At 40.6% G+C, this 20,263-nt stretch overlaps 1 protein-coding gene across 1 annotated transcript; it reads left to right on the forward strand.

The window, feature by feature from the left end:
• The first annotated feature begins 5,701 nt into the window (after positions 1–5,701).
• NCR1 (natural cytotoxicity triggering receptor 1) lies at positions 5,702–19,932 on the forward strand. The gene is made up of 8 exons (XM_058530274.1): positions 5,702–5,770; positions 5,854–5,889; positions 6,072–6,356; positions 15,075–15,353; positions 15,620–15,670; positions 16,557–16,604; positions 16,731–16,943; positions 19,347–19,932. The coding sequence occupies exons 1-7, from the start codon at positions 5,737–5,739 to the stop codon at positions 16,919–16,921; spliced, it is 924 nt and encodes a 307-aa protein (XP_058386257.1). The 5' UTR covers positions 5,702–5,736; the 3' UTR covers positions 16,922–16,943; positions 19,347–19,932.
• Positions 19,933–20,263: the final 331 nt, after the last annotated feature.

Below are 20,263 nucleotides of genomic sequence, written 5' to 3' on the forward strand. Positions count from 1 at the left end.
TTTCATCAGTTTATCGTGAATATTCAATAAATTAATGATTGCAAACCAGTCAGGACAGTGCTTGCCAAATAGGAAACATTTATCAAGTCTAGTTAATGCAAGACACACCTGTAAAGAAGATTCTATCTTCAGGTCTTCATACACTGTTGAAGTAAACTGTTCTGCTCTGAGCAGCCTCATGCACCCAAGGTCTACATTGGTGAGTTCTGAAGCAGAAAAGAGAGGAGGAAAGAATCATTAATATGCCATGGGAGGGCATTGCCCTCCTCCATTTCCATACCGACTTCAAGAATTACTATAAAGCTACAATAATACAGTATAGTATTGGCAAAAGAACAGACAAATAGATAAATGGAACTGAATAGAGACCCCAGAAATAGACCCACATAAATGTCAACTGATTTTTGACAAAGAAGCAAAGGCAATACAATGGAGCAAAGATAGTCTCTTCAAGAAATGGTGTGGAACAACTGGACACCCACATGCAAAAAAATAAATCAGTCAAGACACAGACTTTAAACCCTTCACAAAAATTAATTCAAAATGAATCTCAGACTTAAATGTAAATTGAAAACTATAAAACTCCTAGACAATAACATAGGAGAAAACATAGATGACCTTGGGTATGGTCATACCTTTTTAGATACAACACCAAAGACACAATCCATGAAAGAAATAATTGATAAGCTGGACTTCATAAAAGTCAAAAACTTCTGCTCTATAAAAGACAATACCAAGAGAATTATAAGGCAAGCCACAGACTGGGAGAAAATATTTGCATAAGGATTAAATTGGACCCTTGTTTTACACCATTCACAAAAATTAACTTGAAATGAATTAACAACTTAAATGTGAGACCTGAAGCCCTAAAACTCCTAGTAGAAAACAAATGCTCCTAGGCATTGATCTTGTCAATGAGTTTTTTGGATCTGACACCAAAAGCTCAAGCAACAAAAGCAAAATTAAACAAGTGGGACTACATCAAACTAAAAAGCTTCTGTACAGCAAAGGAAACAAACAAAGGAGGGTATTATGCAAAGTGAAATAAATCAGAGGGAGAAGGTCAAATACCGTACGATTTCCTTCATTAAGTAGTAGATAATAACAACAATAAACAAAGACATAGAGATAGAGATTGGATTGGTGGTTACCAGAGGGGAAGGGGGGAGGGAGGAGGGCAAAAGGGATAATTCGGCACATGTGTGTGGTGATGGGTTGTAATTAGTATTTGGGTGGTGAACATGATGTAATCTACGGAGAAATAGAAATATAATGATGTACACCTGAATTTTATACAACGTTATAAACCAATGTTGCTGCAATAAACAAAAAAATTTTTTTAAATGGTATTTACAAAAAAAAAAAGCAACCTACAGAGTGGTAGATAATATTTATAAACCATATAACTGATAAGGGGATAATATCCAAAATATGTAAGGCACTCATAACTCAATAGCAAATGATAATAATAATAACACAATTAAAAATGGGCAAAGGACCTGAACAGACATTTTTCCAAAGAAGACATACAAATGGCCAACAGGTACATGAAAAGGTGCGTGACTTCACTAATTATCAGAGAAATGCAAATCAAAACCACAATGAGATATCACCTCACACCCCTAGGATGACTAGTGTCCAAAAGACAGAGATAAGAAGTGTTGGCAAGGGTGTGGAGAAAAGGGAAACTTTGTGCATTGTTGGTGAGAATATAAACTGGTAAAGCCATTACAGAGAATAGTATGGTGATTCCTCAAAAAATTAAAAATAAAACTACCATATGATCCAGCCATCCCAGTTCTAGGTATATATCCACAGGAAATGAAATCAATATCTCAAAGAGATATCTGCACCCCTACGTTCACTGCAGCATTATTCACAATAACCAAGATATAGAAACAATCTAAGTGTTCATTGATGTACGAATGGATAAAGAAAATGTGGTACATTATATATATAATGGAATATTATTCAGCCACAAAAAAGGAAATCCTGCCATTTACAACAACACGGATGAACTTGGATGAGCCTCATTATGCTAAGTGAAATAAGCCAGACACAGAAAGACAAATACTGCATTATCTCACTTATATGTAGAATCTGAAAAATGTTGAACTTATAGAACCAAAGAGTATAATAGTGATTGTAGAGGCTGGGGAGTGGGAGAAATGGGGAGATATTGGTCAAAGGGAACAAACTTGCACTTATGAGCTGAAAAGTTCTGGGCATCTGATGTACAGGATGGTGACTATAGTTAATGATATTGTATCACATACTTGAAATTTGCTAAAAGAATAGATCTCAAGTGTTCTTACCACACATACAAAAAAAAATTCTAACTAGGGGAAGTAATGGATGTGTTAATTTACCTGATTGTAGTAATCATTTTACAATGTATACATATAATAAATCATCATGCTGTAATTATATACAAATATATCATATATATAAATATACATAATTTTATTTGTCAATTATCCCTCAATAAAACTTGGGAAAAATTTTAAATAAGAGGAAATAAAAAGGCAAATTACCCACTCCTAGAAATGGAAACTTTAAACCATTTTGTTTAAATTTCTCAGGACGGAAGTCATGCCTACTAGACAGATACTGGACAGGATGTCATCTCTAAAGGCTTGGGGATGTGGTTTTAGCACCTTCTGAGAAAACAGATCTGGTCTTAAGTCCCCATGATGCAAGTATTTTGAACTAAGAGGTAGTATTGTGGAGAAGAGAACACTTGAGTAATGCCAAGTCTTTGGAAGGATTTCTCTCTTAGGAAAAGCAGCTCTAGAATTGCTCCAATCACCATCTCAGAAAATGACAAGAAAACTTGCTTATGTTTGCAAGTCTGGAAGCAGACTTATGAAAAATCAAAACCACAGACATCTTCCATGAGAGTGTGAGATTGAGTTTCGTTCGTGACCCATGTGGGAACAAAACCATAAATTAATGTAAAATTGGCTACAGTCTGCTGAAACCCCTGGGAACTCCAGAAAAGTCAAATGGAAAACAATACTACAGTCATGCGTCACTTAACGACAGGGGCACATTCTGAGAAATGCTTTGTTGGGTGATTTCATCATCGTATGAACATCATAGAGTGCACTTACACAAACCTAGACGGTATAGCCTACTACACACCTAGGCTACATGGTACTAATCTTTTGGGACCACTGTCATATATGTGGTCCTTGGTTGAGCGAAACATCGTTATGCAGCAAATGACTGTATTGCTACAAGTGCACAGAACTATATTGGAATCACATAGACAGGAAAATTCAATGTAAATCATCATCAATAAAAATTACAAACCTCCTGAGGAAACAAAGAACTCTCAAAATATAATAGAAGAATTAGCACCCCCAAAGAACTTGAGATAAAGAACTATCATATGCATATATAAATTATTAGAATAGTAAGAAGAGAGAAAGCCCATAAGGAAACTGAAGCTATACCCATTCTCTAAAGTCCAGACCCAGACCCAATGAGGGCCATGCCATGGAAAGAGGGCCATGCCTCATCCTCGGTGGTGCCAGGGGCTTGACTCAAATTCCAGGGATGTTCCTCCCAACTTTCTAAATAATTTCCCAGGAACATCTTATGAGGCAACCAGCCACGTAAATAGAACCTCAGTGTCTCTGAGGATAGAAGTAGCAGAACTTTCTCACCCTTCCAGGAGAACTATTTCTCTGCCCCTGGTCACTTTTTCCCCAAAGGACAACTAGCCCTCTCCTGACCCAAGGATCCATTCACTCGTAAACTTATATTCATGTTGTGGTTGGAATTTAGGCTGACAGAGATGAATAAATTAAGATACATTATGTGGGAGAGGTGAGACAAGACACTGTCTTGGTCCAGAGACATCTTACTCATCTACAGACGAGCTTGCCCCACCATCTTCTTCAAAGGAGCTACCACATGCTCTGGTATCTAAACGTTTCCACAGACCAAGTGTGATCAAAAACCATATTACATAATCAGGTTTCTTGCATGCATGGGTTGAGTCCACTCTCTGTACATGTGGTGAACATTTAAATTCTGATGGGTGGGGCCGGCCCCGTGGCTTAGCGTTTAAGTGTGCGCGCTCCGCTGCTGACGGCCCAGGTTCGGATCCCAGGCGCGCACCGACACACCGCTTCTCAGGCCATCTGAGGCCGCGTCCCACATACAGCAACTAGAAGGATGTGCAACTATGACATACAACTATCTACTGGGGCTTTGGGGGGAAAATAAATAAATAAATAAAAATCTTTAAAAAAAAAATTCTGATGGGTGGCCCTGGGTCCTCACCCACTATTTTCTCTGCACCCATCTTTCCTATAAGTCTACCTAAGGTCTCCAAACAGTGCAAAACAAGAAGTTAGCTAGAAGAAGCACTCAACTTTATCCTTGGTGAGTCCTATATTGGAGACCCCCAATATGCAAAGACAAGACAGTAGCAACCCAACGGGTGGTCTTGTTCACAGGAGGAGCAGAGTTTCTTATTTTAGATCAGAATCTGCCTGGGATTTTGATGTCCAAGCTGTCATCTTGATCAAGAGTGAATATCTCACTTTAGTTTTCCTCTCTGGCATAGCTTCTGAACAAGACTTTATGGACACATGGGGATGATGTTTTCTCTCAAAATTTTATAAGGACATTTTGGAAGAGACTACCTAGACAGGTAGAATGGGTCGATATTGCTTGGCTGGAGAAGGGGAATTCTGGGATTTGAAGCTGAACATTGAAGGCAACAGAAAAAAATGGAATGGAAATCCTGTCATTTGTGACAACAGGGATAAACTCGGAGGACACTCTGCTAAGTGAAATAAGCCAGACACACAAGGACAAATACTACTGACACCACTTACATGAGGATGAAACTGTCCTATATTTTGTTTGAGGTGTTGGTTACACGACTATGTGCATTTATCAAAATTCATAGAACTGAACACCAAATGAGTAAATTTTACCATACATAAATAAGAACGTGAAATGGAAAATATTCAACAACAACATCAAGAAATAAGAACAAAAGGTGATAGATTGGGGGAGGAGATTTTCTCGTAAAATGTGAGGCAGAATATGAATTGGCATAACATTTAATTTTCAAAAATTATTTAGACCTTTTTAAAAAAAGAATGATGGACACATTTTGAGTTAAAAACGTATCAAAATAGTTAAGATTTTGATATTTAATATCTGCTTTATAACAGACTAAAGGAACATACTTATGTAAGAAATAGAACATTTTTTGCTTAAAGAATAACATTTGATTGAACCATTATAACAAATATTTAAAGAAGCTAGTGTTATCATTCCTTTCTGATGAAGCCAATTAGTTTATCCAAGCATATGCATGCTGTACACAGGAGAGCTGAAGTTAAACACTTTTTTTTAATGATTCTAAGCTTTTTTCTCTGTATACTGCCCCATGCCTTTTCTGGGCATAATGTCCACATTTCAAAACTTAGAAATTGACTCAGAAATGAGGTTCAAGTGAGGCAGACAATTGTCAGAGGATCTGGTTAGACCACAGATATGATCAGTTGTGTCATAGGGACCCTGTCTTTTCCTTACACCCTATGGTCAGAGGCGGAGGGAGAGCTGCGAACTTTCTTGTAAAAAAGGTCAATGTGAAATCCCCATGGCGATTGGTGCTGGGCTTCACTAGCCACATCCTGTGAACCTCCCTGGCCTGCTGGGCTCAGTCTCCATCCAGCTGCTCCACACTAGCCTTGCAGAATCTATGCTATGCTTTCTACACTTGCTGCCCTGCTCTGCCTCGGTGAGTTCTGGTGTGGAAGGGAGATGGAATCCAGCAGTCTGGGTACGGGTGGGTCAACGTGTCTTATTAATCCTGTCTTCCAGAGCTGTGTCTGAGCCAGAGGATCAGCACCCAGAAGTGTGAGTCCTTCCTTCAAAGCCTCAGAGTCAGTCTTCTGGGTTCAGACTAAGTATCCCCCTGAGAACAACTGGAGGAGAGGGCAAGGGCTCTGGCTTGCTAGGAGAGCTTGAGGCAAGCAGCTGGTGGAGAGGGGGGTAGGTAGGGGCTTTATCTAGAACTCCAGCATCTGATTCACTTCCAGATACTTCCTCAAAACCCATCATCTGGGCCAAGCCTGATGTCGTGATTCCAAGGGGAATGCCGGTTGTCATCTGGTGCCAGGGGACTCACGAGACCGTTGAGTACCAGCTGTATTTCGAGGGACAGCTTTGTGCCTCAGAGAGACCAAAAACACCCGGGATGACAAACAAAGTCAAGTTCCCCATCCCGGCCATGACCTTAAGCAATGCAGGGCAATACAAGTGCTTCTATCGAAGTGGAGAGCTCTGGTCAGGACCTAGTGACCCTCTGGACCTGGTAGTAACAGGTAACTGTCGCATTCTCTAGCTTTAGAGTCATCTCCTCAGCCTGAATCCTGGGGAGGGCCATTTTTATTCATTTCATTTAGTTCCTTCCAAGCTCACTCAAGTACTGTCTGTCTTGGAGGTGAGGGTTTGATCACTTCCTACAGGGTTTGTCTATAGAAAGTTGTCTCCATGTCCTAGGAGTGGATTTATCTTAGACCAAGTTGTCCAGGTAAGAAGCTCTGAGATAGATGTGTGTGTGCAGGGGAGATTACTGGGAAACATCCTGAACCACAACACCTGCGATGGGTGAGGGAAACAAGCTGGGCAGAAGGTTAAGCTGGCCTGTGTTTTAGTCTCAGAAGAGACCTCAGCTGAGCAAATGAGGAGCTCTGGACCTGGGATGGCCCTTCAGAGTCATCTTGAAATGAGGCTAGGGGCTCTGTACCCCCGGCATCAACCATTGATTTCATGAGAACCCACTGCTATTGAGGTTCCACACAAATATCCTTGCTTTTGTGGCACCTGTATTCTAGCAGAAGACAGACCATGAGTTGAAGTCAGGATAAATAAATCAATTATATAGCACATGAGGAGGAAACGGTGGTATGGAAAAAGACAAAGCAGGACGGGATTAAAGTGATTAGGAGGGAGGAGTATCTTAAGTCAGGCGGTTCCCTTCAGCCGATGGATGTGGTTCTTGCACTTAAGCAAGTATCAGAATCACCAAGTATCAGAATCAGAGGACTCGTGAAAACACGGGCGGCTTTAGTACACACGCATTAATGGAAACACTATTCACAATGGCAGAAAGGTAGAAACAACCCAAGTGTCTATTGATGGATGAATGGATAAACACAATGTGGTACATACATACAATGGAATATTATTCAGCCTTAAAAAGGAAGGAGGCTCTGATACCTGCTACAACATGGATAAAGCTTGAAGACATTATGCTGTGAGAAATAAGCTAGTCACAGAGGGATACTATATGGGATACTTAGAATAGTCCAACTTAGAGCCAGAAAGTAGAATGGTGGTTGCCAGGGGCTGGGTGGAGGGGGAATGGGGAGTTATTGTTTAATGGGTACAGAGTTTCGGTTTTGAAAGATGAAAAGAATTCTGGAGATGGATGGTGATGATAGTTGTTCAGCAATGTGACTGTACTTAATACCACTGAATTGTACACTTTAAAAAAATGGTGAAGATGGCAATTTTTTTTTTTTGGTTTATTGTGGTAACATTGGATTATAACATTGTATAAATTTCAGGTGTACATCATTGTACTTCTATTTCTGCATGGATTACATCATGTTCTCATGTTCACCACCCAAATACTAATTACAATCCATCACTGCACACATGTGCCTAATGATCCCTTTCACCCTCCTCCCTCCCCTCTTCCCTTCTGGCAACCACCAATCCAATCTCTGTCTCTATGTGTTTGTTATTGTCTACTACTTAATGAGTGAGATCATCCAGTATTTGACCTTCTCCCTCTGAACACTTCACTTTGCATAATACCCTCAATGTCCATCCATGTTGTCACAAATGGCTGGCTTTCAACATTTCTTATGGCTGAGTAGTATTTCATTGTGGATAAATACAACATGTTCTTTATCCATTCTTCCCTTGATGGACAGTTAGGTTGCTTCCACATATTGGCTATTGTGAATAATGCTGCAATGAACAGAGGGGTGCATATATATTTACGCATTGGTGTTTTCATGTTCTTTGGATAGTTACCCAGCAGTGGAATAGCTGGATCACATGGTAGTTCTATCCTTAATTTTTCGAGGAATCTCCATAGTGGTTTCCATAGTGGCTGCACCAGTTTGCACTCCCAGCAGCAGTGTATGTGAGTTCTCTTCTCTCCATATCCTCTCCAACACATGCTGTTTCCTGTCTTGTTAATTATAGCCATTCTGACGGGCATGAGGTGATATCTCATTGTAGTTTTGATTTGCATTTCCCTGATAGTTAATGATGTTGAACATCTTTTCATGCGCCTGTTGGCCATCTGTATATCTTCTTTGGAGAAATGTCTGTTTATGTCTTTTGCCCATTTTTTAATTAGGTTGTTAGTTTTTTTGTTGTTGAGATGCATGTGTTCTTTATATATTTTGGAGATTAACCCCTTATCAGATGTATGTTTTGCAAATATCTTCTCCCAATTGTTAGGTTGTCTTTTCGTTTTGTTGGTGGTTTCCTTTGCTGTGCAGAAGCTTTTTAGTTTGAAGTAGTCCAATTTGTTTATTTTTTCTATCGTTTCTCTTGCCCGGTCAGACATGGTGCTTGAAAATATGTTGCTAAGGGCCAGCCTCGTGGCTTAGTGGTTAAGTGCGCGCGCTCTGCTGCTGGCGGCCGGGGTTCCGATCCCCGGCGCGCAACGATGCACCGCTTCTCCGGCCATGCTGAGGCCACGTCCCACATACAGCAACTAGAAGGATGTGCAGCTATGACATACAACTATCTACTGGGGCTTTGGGGAAAATAAATAAATAAATAAAATTATTTTAAAAAATAAGAAAATATGTTGCTAAGACTAATGTCAAAGAGCATACTGCCTGTGTTTTCTTCTAGAAGTTTCATAGTTTTAGGTCTTACATTCAAGTCTTTAATCCATTTTGAGTTAATTTTTGTGTATGATGTAAGGTAATGGTCTATTTTCATTTTGTTACTTGTGGCTGTCCAGTTTTCCCAGCATCATTTGTTGAAGAGACTTTCCTCTGTCCATTGTATGTTCTTGGCTGCTTTGTTGATGATTGGCTATCCATAGATGTGTGGGATTATTTCTGGGCTTTTGATTCTATTCCGTTGATCTGCGTGTCGGTTTTTGTGCCAGTACCATGCTGTTTTGGTTACTATAGCTTTGTAGTATATTTTGAATTCAGGGAGTGTGACACATCCAGCTTTGTTCTTTTTTCTCAGGATTCCTTTGGCTATTTGAGGTCTTTTGTTGTTCCATATAAATTTTAGGATTCTCTGTTCTATTTCTGTGAAAAATGTTGCTGGAACTTTGATACAGATTGCATTGAATCTGCAGATTGCTTTAGGAAGTATGGACATCCTAATTATGTTAATTCTTCCAATCCCAGTGCACAGAATATCTTTCCATTTCTTTGTGTCTTCTTCAATTTCTTTCAGCAATGTTTTATAGTTTTCAGTGTACAGATCTTTCACCTCTCTGGTTAAGTTTATTCCTAGGTATTTTATTCTTTTTGTTGAAATTATAAATGGGATTGTATTCTTAATTTCTCTTTCTGCTACTTTGTTGTTAGTGTATAGAAATGCAACTGATATTGTATCCTGCAACTTTACCATATTCATTTATTACTTCTAAAAGTTTTTTTGTGGATTCTTTAGGGTTTTCTATATATAAAATCAGGTCATCTGCAAATAGTGACAGTTTCACTTCTTCCTTTCCAATTTGGATCTCTTTTGTTTCTTTTTCTTACCTGATGGCTCTGTCTAGGACTTCCAATACTATGTTAAATAGGAGTGGTGAGAGTGGACATCCTTGTCTGGTTCCTTTGCTTAGAGGGATAGCTTTCAGTTTTTCACCCTTGAGAATGATATTAGCTGTGGGTTTGTCATATATGGCCTTTATTAGGTTGAGGTACTTTGCTTCTATACCCATTTTATTCAGAGTTTTTATCATAAATGGATGCTGTTTCTTGTCAAATGTTTTCTCTGCATCTATTGAGATGATCATGTGATTTTTATCCTTCATTTTATTAATATGGTGTATCACATTGATTGATTTGCGAAATTTGAACGATCCCTGGAATAAATCCCACCTGATCATGGTGTATAATCTTTTTAATATATTGTTGTATGCGATTTGCTAGTATTTTTTTTGAAGATTTTTGCATCAATGTTCATCAGCGATTTTGGTCTGTAATTTTCTTTTTTTTTGTGTTGTCCTTGTCTGGTTTTGGTATCAGGGTAATGTCAGCTTCGTAGAATGAGTTAGGGAGCTTCCCCCCACCTCAATTTTTTGGAAGAGTTTGAGAAGGATAAGTATTAAGTCTTCTTTGAATATTTGGTAGAATTCAGCAGGAAGCCGTCTGGTCCTGGACTTTTATTTTTGGGGAGGTTTGTGATTACTGTTTCAATCTCCTTACTGGTGATTCGTCTATTCAAATTCTCTACTTCTTCTTGATCCAGTTTTGGAAGGTTGTATGATTCAAAGAATTTATCCATTTCTTCCAGATTGTCAAATTGGTTGGCATGTAGCTTTTCATACTATTCTCTTATAATCTGTTGTATTTCTGAGGTGTCCGTTGTAATTTCTCCTCTTTCATTTCTGATTTTACTTATTTGAGCCTTCTCTCTTTTTTTCGTGGTGAGTCTAGCTAGTCAATTTTGTTTATCTTTTCAAACAACCAGCTCTTGGTTTTATTAATTTTTTCTGCTGATTTTTTAGTCTCTATTTCATTTATTTCTGCTCTGATTTTTATTATTTCCATTCTTCTACTGATTTTGGCCTCTGTTTGTTCTTCTTTTTCCAGTTCCTTTAGGGGCATTGTTAGATTGTTTATTTGAGATTTTTCTTGTTTGTTGTGATACACCTGTGTTGTTCTAAACTTCCCTCTTAGAACTGCTTTTGCTGTAACCCATAAGTTCTGGCATGGTCTATTTTCATTTTCATTTGTCTGCAAGTATGTTTTGATATCTCATTTGATTTTTTCGTGTATCCAATCGTTGCTCAGTAGCATTTTGTTTACTCTCCACATATTTGTGGGTTTTCTAATTTTCTTCCTATAGTTGATTTCTAGTTTCATACCGTTGTGGTCAGTAAAGATTCTTGGTATTATTTCAATCTTCTTAAATTTATGGAGACTTGTTTTGTGGCCTAATATGTGATCAATCCTGGAGAAAGTTCCATGTGTATTTGAAAAGGATTTATATTCTTCAGTTTTTGGATGGAATGCTCTGTATATATCTACTAGGTCTGTCGGTTCTAGTGTGTCATTTAACGCCAATGTTTCCTTATTGATCTTCTGTTTGGATGATCTATCCATTGGTGTAAGTGGAGTGCTCTAGTCCCCTACTATTATTGTGTTACTGTCTATTTCTCTTTTTATGTCTGTTCATAATTGCTTTATATAATTAGGTGCTCCTGCATTGGGTGCATAGATATTTACAAGTGTTATGTCCTCTTCTTGGATTGTTCCCTTGATCATTATGTAATGCCCTTCTTTGTCTCTTTTTACAGTTTTTCTTTTAAAGTCTATTATGTCTGATATGAGTATTGCTATCCCAGCTTTCTTTTCATTGCCATTAGCATGGAGTATCTCTTTCCATCTCTTTACTTTCAGTTTGCAAGTGTCTTTAGGTCTGAAGTGTGTCTCTTGTATGCAGCATATATATGGATCTTGTTTTTTTATCCACTCAGCCACCTTATGCCTGTTAATTGGAGCATTTAGTCCATTAACGTTTAAAGTAGCTGTTGACAAGTATGTACTTACTGCCATTTTTTAACTTTTTTCCTTGGGGTTTTAGTAGTTTTTCTCTGTTCCTTTCTTCTCTTGTTCTCTTCCCTTGTGGTTTGATGGCTGTCTTTAGTATTATGTTTGGATTCCTTTCTCTTAGTTTTTTGAGTATTTATTGTGGCTTTCTGGTTTGTGATTACCATGGGGTTCATATATAGTAACCTATCTGTATAGCAGTCTACATTAAGTTGATAGTCTCTTTAATTTGACCTCTGTCTGAAAGGTCTACTCTTTAATTCCCCTCCTCCCACATTTTATGTTTTTGATATTATATCTAACCTCTTTTTTGTGCATTTGTATCCATTACCCTCTTATCACAGAAATAGATAATTTTTCCTATTTGTGGTCTTCTCTTTTACCCTTAAATAAGTCCCCTTAGCATTACTTGTAGCACTGGTTTCTTGGTGACAAACTCTTTTAATTTTTGCTTGTCTGGGAAACTTTTTATCTCTTCTTCCATTTTGAATGATAACTTTGCCGGGTAGAGTATTCTTGGCTGTAGGTTTTTTCCTTTTTGCACTTTAAATATATCTTGCCACTCTCTTCTAGCCTGTAAGGTTTCTGCTGAGAAGTCAGCTGATAGCCTTATGGGGTTTCCTTTGTATGTAACTTTTCTTTCTCTTGCAGCTTTTAGGCTTCTCTCTTTATCTTTAATTCTGGACATTTTAATTATGATGTGTCTTGGTGTGGGCCTCTTTGGGTTTATCTTGTTTGGTGCTCTCTGTGCTTCCTGTACCTGGATGGCTGTTTCCTTCCTTAGGTTAGGGAAGTTTTCAGTTATTATTTGTTCAAATAGATTCTCTGCCCCTTTGTCTCTCTCTTCCCCTTCTGGGACACCTATAACACGGATGTTAGTGCACTTGATGTTGTCCCAGAGGTCCCTTAGACTGTCTTCACTCTTTTTAATTCTCTTTCCTTTCATCTGTTCAGCTTAGGTGATGTCTTCTAATCTTTCGTCCAGCTCTCAGATCCATTCTTCTGTATCCTCTACTCTGCTTTTGAGTCCCTCTAGTGAATTTTTAATTTCCAGTATTGTATTCTTCATTTCTGATTGGTTCTTTTTTATATCTTCCGTTTCTTTGTTGACCTTCTCACTGAGTTCATCCATCCTTCTCCTCAGATCAGTGAGCATGCTTAACACTCTTTGTTTGAACTCTCTGTCTGGTAAGTTGCTCATTTCTGTTTCACTTAGTTCCTTTTCTGGGGTTTTGTCCTGTTCTCTTACTTGGAATGTATTCCTTTGCCTCCTCATTTTGCCTCTTTCCCTGTGCTTGTGTCTATGTATTAGGTAGGTCAGCTACGTCTCCTGCTCTCGGAGAGGTGACTTTATATAAGTGATGCCTTAGGAGGCCTGGCAGTGTGCTTCCCTCTCCTCTCCAGTTGCAAATGTTCTAGGAGTGACCTCTGTGTGGGCTACATGAGTCCTTCTGTTGTGGCGGGGTTGTTCTTCCCGTAGGTGTTCAGGGAGGCTGAGCTATTCCCCTGGCGAGCTGTTGTAGTGCTCAGCTGTGTGTAGTTGTTGTGGGCCCTTCAATCTGTTTATCGGGTGTGGGGTGTCCCAGCACAGTTGGCTGCAAGGCCTAATAGCACAATTCGGTTGCTGTATTTCTATTAAGTGAGCTGGCCCCCAATGTGGCAGATTGTTAGGCTCAGGGGCTTACAATTGCTATAAGCCTCTAGCCTTTAGGTCCCTTGTCAACTCTCTCAGGATTGCAGCCGTGTGGGGCGGGCCTCAGGCAGGGGAGCACCCAATTGTTTCAGGCTTTTGAAAGTGGGACCAACCCTATATGTCACTCTTTGAGAAGCACACATCTTCTGAAGCTGACAAGCCCCACTGCCCACAGGTCCACACACACAGTCAACACAGTCCTGCCCCGTGCATGAGCCCCAACCTCCTGACGTGGACCCAGTCTCTCCAAGGCGGGAGCCCCATACTCTCCACTACCCCCTACACTCTCCACTGGCTCCTTGAACACACCCTGCCCTACAGAGGCGGACCCAGTCACCAGGCTGTGGAGAATCCAGGTAGCTCCCTTAGCAGGCTCACAAGTTTCCCGAGGGCTTGTTTTTGGGTGGGGCCAGCCCCTAGGGCGGGCTGCTTGCCCTGGCTGAGCTGGATTAAATCAGTGCTCTCGTGGGTGGGGCAGAACCTGGGCTAGCAGGCCCCAGTGAGAACTCCAATGGTGTTTGCCAGCGTCTGTGTCAGCACGCCCACACCAAGTCACAATTATGGCTGCCACCAATGTCCCAGTCCCAGTGGAGGTCTCACCTCTCACCGAGATGTACTCAGAGCCTATCAGGTGAGTCTCTTTTTCCCAAAGGGCTGTGCACCTTTCTTTCTGCTGATTTTAGGTTGCTTTCTGAAATGGGTGAGTTTGTGTGGGGGCCCTTTAACAGCTGGTTTTAATTTCTTTGTGAACCAGCTTTTCTGGGGGTACTCAGCAATGTTTTAGTAGCAAGAAAAGTCAGTTATTATGCCACTCATCTCGATTGTGCTGGTTCCAAAATATGCCTACAGTGGGGGCGCTACCCGGCTCAAGCCCCACACATCCAAGGAGGGCTGCCTACCTTTGGGCTACTCCCGGGCAGCCAGGAAGCGCTGCAGCTTGTGAAGGTGGCATTTTTTCTCTCCAGAAGGGAATTTCTGTCTTTTCCACCTCAATTAGGGTTGTCGTTTGTTGCAGGAGGTCCTCATATCCAGTTTTCAGTTCTCTCTCAGGGGTAATTTTTCCAAAAGTAGTTGTAAATTGGCTGTGTCCACGAGAGGAGGTGAGTTCAGAGTCTGCCCATGCCACCATCTTGACTTCTCCCCCTCAAGATGGCAAATTTTATGTTGCATGTATTTTCCAACAATTAAAAATAATAATAATTTTTAAAATAGATGGCTGCCCCACTCCTGAGTTTCTGATGCAGTGGGCCTTGGGTGGAGCCTGGGAATTTGCATTTCTAACAAACTTCCATGTGATGCTGATGTTTCTGGTCCCAAGGACCAAACTCTGAGAACCACTGATGTATGGTAATTCCCAGAGAAAGATTCATATTAATACTCCTGGAAGCTAGGGGAGTGAGTGTCTCAGCCTTGAGGGGAGAGATCAGAGAAGGTGTGTCTACGACCAGGACAAATTTAGGAAATAGAAGGGACAGATTCTGGGGAGTGATATCTGGTCTTAAGGACAAGGAGGATGGGAGATATAGGAGACAAGATAAAGATGCTCTTTACCTACCAGCCACTTTCTCTCACAGGAATGTATGACACACCCACCCTTTCAGTTCAGCCTGGGCCTGCAGTGATTTCAGGAGAGAACGTGACCTTCTACTGCCGCCTAGGGACTGCAACAACCACGTTCTTTCTGCTTAAGGAGGGGAGATCCAGCCGTCCACAGCACAGATATGGGAATGTCCAGGCGGAGTTCCCCCTGGGCCCTGTGACCACAGCCCACAGAGGAACATACAGATGTTTTGGTTCTTATAACAACCATGTGTGGTCTTTCCCCAGTGAGCCTGTGAAGCTCCAGGTCACAGGTGAGGAAATCCCCAATTTTCCCCCATGTCCTTTCTGGAAGCCCAAGTGAACCCAACTAGTGGTGAGGAAGGCAGCAAAAGGACAACTGGGAAGATGCAGAGAGGGCACCTCCTACCAGTGCCCTCATCCACATCCATTTCCTGGAGGCCCAGTTGATTGTTCATGAGGAAGAATGCCAGAGGGATGAGGAGGAGGGTATAGAGAATAGGTGGGAATAACAGAGGAAACCCCAAACCCTGACTTGTTTCCTTGTCTCCATTGTCAGGAGATGTCGGGGACCCCATCCTTGCACCAACAGAGTACACCTCTTCTCCTGGTGAGTAACAGATACTTCTAAACTTGGGGGAGAAATCAAAGCCTCCTAATGACACTAAAAACATGATTTTCATTCAAAATATCCATTGAGTGTACAGTGTATGCCATGACCTACAGTTCTCTCAGCCAACCAGACAAATACCCTTGTTTTCGTGGCACTTGTCTTCTAGCAGGAGACATACAGTGAGTCAAAGGCAAATAAATCAATTATGCAGCAGGTGAGGAGGAAATTATGGTATGGAAAAAGACAAAGCAGAACAAACAGAGTTATGGTGATTTAGAGGTCAGGTAGCAATACTAACAGAGTTGTCCGAGTTGGCCTCACAGAGAAGGAGGCGTCTGAGCAAAAACTTGAATGAGTTGAGGGCATTAGTCCTGTGGCTATCTGGAGAAAGAAGGTTCCAGAGAGAGGGAATGGCCACTGCATATGTCCTAAGGCAAGGAGATGGCCAGTGTGATAAAAGAATAGCAAGGAGGCCAGTGGGACTGGAAATGATGTCAGAAAGGGGATAGTGGGGAAGGGCTGGGGCTGGGGCAGCCCTTTTAGGACCTTGAAGAAAATGATAAGACTTTGAATTTTAGTATGTATGAGGAAGAAGAAATGATATTGATTGACTTAATGAGGAAACTGAGGCTCATATACAAGATATGCTTGGCACGAAGACACACACTTATTAGTCCTCAAGCTTAATTCTTCCTCAGGTTAGTCTGTCATTTGACTCTTCCACTCTACCTGCTGAATGAAGACACTAGGACGTAGAGTGTGAGATAGGGACCTCAAAAAGCAATAGGATGTCATGGGGTACATCCAAGGGAAGCAGAGCCTGGATAGGAGAGGCCAACACCATCCCTTTTCCTGACTTCTTCACTTTCCTTATCACCTGCAGACTCTTGGAACCCCTACTTGTTAACCACAGAGATGCAATTCCAGAAAGGTAAGCAAGTATCTGGGACTTTAGGATCTAAAGGAAGTAAGATCTGGAAAGGAGAGAGGGAGAGAGATGGGGTGAGGTGGTGTGCATATGTTCCTGTCAGCAATCACTCTGTTCTTCTGACCCCAGATCCTGCCCTCTGGAATCATGCTGCCCAGAATCTCCTTCGGATTAGTCTGGCTTTCCTGGTCCTGGTGGCCCTCATGTGGCTCCTGGCCGATGACTGGCTTCACAGAAAGAGGGCTCAAGAAGGAGCCAACAAGTCTTCAAGCCAGGAAGGCAGGAGAAGGCACAGAATACAAAGGCACCTGGACAAATGACCAATGGATGCAGTGGCCATAGGTAGAGCTGAAAGCTAATCTTGACCTTGGGCTATGTGAGCTCTGTGTTGTGCCCATGCAGGACAGAGTAGTTGCAAGAAACTAAGGGATGACTGCATGGAGTTTGGTGAAGCATCCTGGGGGAGGCAGGAGAGGGGATGAAGATACTCAATTTCCTCTGCATACAAATCCTATTGTCTTCTCTAGGTTCTAAGTATTTTTGCGCTCGCTTACTGCAAACCAAACTTCTAGCCACTCTGGTCTTTCCTTAAAACATCTTTAACATCACAGCCATGGGGAATATTTCCTTCCTACCTGGTCTTTATCCCTATTTCCTCTTTGCTTTCTCTGCAGATGTCATTCAAAATATTTACCGACCAGTGCAGAATAGGCATCTATCAAATGCAATAGGAGTCAGAGAGGCAACAACCAGTCACTGGAGACACAGGCTGTAAACAAACAGTGCAGCTATATGAGTGTGTCCTGGCTGGATCTGACTCATCTCAGCCTCAATTCCCTCTATCCTGTCCACCACAGGATCCTGTCTTCCCTTCTTTATCCATGCCTCACATTTTTCTTTGGGTCTCTGAATAGATATCATCTCCTTCAAGAAAGTTTCCCAAGTCCTCTAAGGACTTGTACACTCCCAAAGCACCTGTTATTTCTCCATAACAGCACTTGAACCCTAATACTGCATACATATCCATTTTCCTGTCTCTACTGTGAACTCATGTGAATTAAATCTATGTCAGATTTCATGGCCGTGTTCACAGTTCCCACTACTAGAGAGTTCTCAGGAAATGTATGTTGGATAAATGGGTATATAAATGGGGCCAGAGTACAGTTTGAAACTTGAGCCTCCTGAATATGATCCTTGAAATGCTGTCTGGGCAACACATTCTCTTTCCTCCTTGAGAATTTCTACAATTTCTACTTGACCAACCCACTAATATTCCCATTGTATGGGTCCCCATCCCCTCACAATATTCTGCAGGTCAAATTCATCCTCTAAATATGAGTTTTCTGTTAAATATCAGGGAATAATCATTCCAACCTCAAAGAGATAACACGAAAATTTAATGATATAAATAATATCAATAAACCGGCAAAAACTCTGTCTTATATAAGTTACTCAATGCATAGTAACCGTTATTATTCACAGTACCATAGGGAATTGAAAATTTCACCAATTATTATCTCATTATCAGTGGCCCCAATACTGAATTTTCTTCTTTCTGTTCTTCATCTCCCCACTGTCCTAAGGTCTACGAATTTCTAAATTAGTATCAAATTATAGTCGTCTTCATCCCAAGATGAGATGGACGTGTTCGGAGTGGGTTTATGATGTTCCAAAGATTCCATATTCTAGTTTGTGACAAGAAATGTAGAATCTCAAGGAAAAAATGTGTTGGTAGAAGTATTTTAAGTCTCAAGATATAGATGCAGAGGCCTGACCTGGCAAAGGAGCCTCTTCAGAGGAATGGAGGGGTCTTTAACACCCATGGCCCTACTAGTCTCCTCATCAGTGCAAGTCAAAGTCTTCCAAAACTAGTCAACAGGGCAAGACCAAATGTTTAAGCATTGCATTACTCTTTTTGAAATGTTGAACATGGCTTGAATTGCAGACAGCAAAGTGAAGGATGGGGAGGAATAAAGGAAAACAGGGAAGGAGGGAGGGAGGAGGGGAGGGAGGAAAGTACTGGCCAATTGTTTGTTGCAAAGATTTCTTGGAAACACACAATACTTCCATTTATCTCTCAATGATAGGAACCTAATAGCTTGCCCCACCTAGATGCAAAAGAGGTTGAGATATGTAGCCTTTATTCCAGGTGGTACCGTGCCAAGCTAAATGTTGGTGCTTCTGGTACCAGTGAAGGGGGGAGTAACATGATAGAGTTGTAATAGGTAACCTCAACCTCTGCTACAGAGCCTACTGTGTGCCAGGTGCTATGAATGTATAACACACCAAGGCAAACATTATCCCTGCCATAACAGGATTGATTGTCCAGGAGTAAAGATCATAAATAAGCAAATAAAGAACAGAGGATAAGTCTTGTGATACAGGAAATTCAAGATGCTACTGGAGCCTCTTCCTGTGCAAGAGTCCGTTAACTAGACATTAAGGAGGATATAGAGGTGGAGAAAGGGATGATGGTGGTAGGTGTCTGTACTAATTCATGCAAAGGCTCAGATGCAAGACGGATGGTGAAAAACCAAAGATCAGTATAAGTAGAGCTTTGATTGTAAGAGACAGAGTGGCTCTGGGTGATGCTGGGCAAATGCAGGAGACATATCAAGTATGGCCATGGACACCGCATTAATAAGTGCATGTTTTATCCTTAAGGCAAAGGGAGCTCTTTAAGCATTTTGATCATGGATGTGATATGATAAATTGTGCACCATATAAAGACCCTTCTGATTTCAGTGAGAAGAAGGAAATATGCAGAAGAAGACAAAAAACATGGGGAAAAAAAGAGAGAAGAGTCGAGAATGGCTCACCTATTTACGGAGTTGACAATCAGGAAGATAACAATACCACAACTAATATTGGTAACCCAGAGGGATGTCCAGCTACGGGTGATGGGTACATGGTCTTGAGATTTGGTAACATATGTTCTTCAGCTTTGTCCTTATTTTTTCAAGATTGCCTTGATTATTCTGGGTGCTTTAGATTTCAGTATTAACTTTAGGCTGTCAGTTTTCAGAAAATACTCGCCTTGGTTGCACATGAGATTGTATTGAAGCTACAGATCAATTTAAGGAGAATTAGCAACTCTTCAACCTTTCAATCTGTGGGAGTTTCCAACCATAAATGTGGTATATTTCACCACTTAATTATATGTTCACTAACTTCTCTGAATAATATCTTGTAGTCTTCTATGCAAAAAAATGTACATATCTTTTGTTAGATATCCGCCAGAAATATCCTCTAGTTACATAACCTCCAGATAGATCCCTAGTTACCTGATTTTCATTTTGTAAGTGGTATCATTCTTTAAATAATTTTATTGCTAGTGTTTGTTGCTGGTATTATAAAAATAAAATTTACTTTTGTATATCAAATGTGTATTCAGTGGTCTTGCAAAATTCACTTCTTAATTTTAATAGTTTTAGATTATTTTATTTTTAGATTCAAAAATTTTTGAATTTTTTCTACAATTGGTTTCTTTTTGTGCTTATTACCTGGTTAGATCCTCCAGTGCATTCATGAGTAGGAGTGACAATAGCAAGTATTCTTTTCTTAGTACCAATATTATGGGGAATATTTTTGATATATTACCGTTGAGTAAGATAATCGCTATAATATTTTGTATATACTCATTGTCCCATTTGGAAAATTCC

Source organism: Diceros bicornis, chromosome 34 (genome assembly GCF_020826845.1).
Source record: "Diceros bicornis minor isolate mBicDic1 chromosome 34, mDicBic1.mat.cur, whole genome shotgun sequence".
Lineage (NCBI taxonomy): Eukaryota > Metazoa > Chordata > Mammalia > Perissodactyla > Rhinocerotidae > Diceros > Diceros bicornis.

What these genes read in the sequence shown, in the direction of transcription:
- NCR1 (XM_058530274.1), top strand. Translation starts at nt 5,737, where the DNA reads ATGCTTTCTACACTTGCTGCCCTGCTCTGCCTCG. An exon ending in TCTGGACCTGGTAGTAACAG is followed by an intron (nt 6,357 to 15,074) that starts GTAACTGTCGCA and finishes TTTCTCTCACAG; the next exon opens with GAATGTATGACACACCCACC. An exon ending in AGAGATGCAATTCCAGAAAG is followed by an intron (nt 16,605 to 16,730) that starts GTAAGCAAGTAT and finishes TTCTGACCCCAG; the next exon opens with ATCCTGCCCTCTGGAATCAT.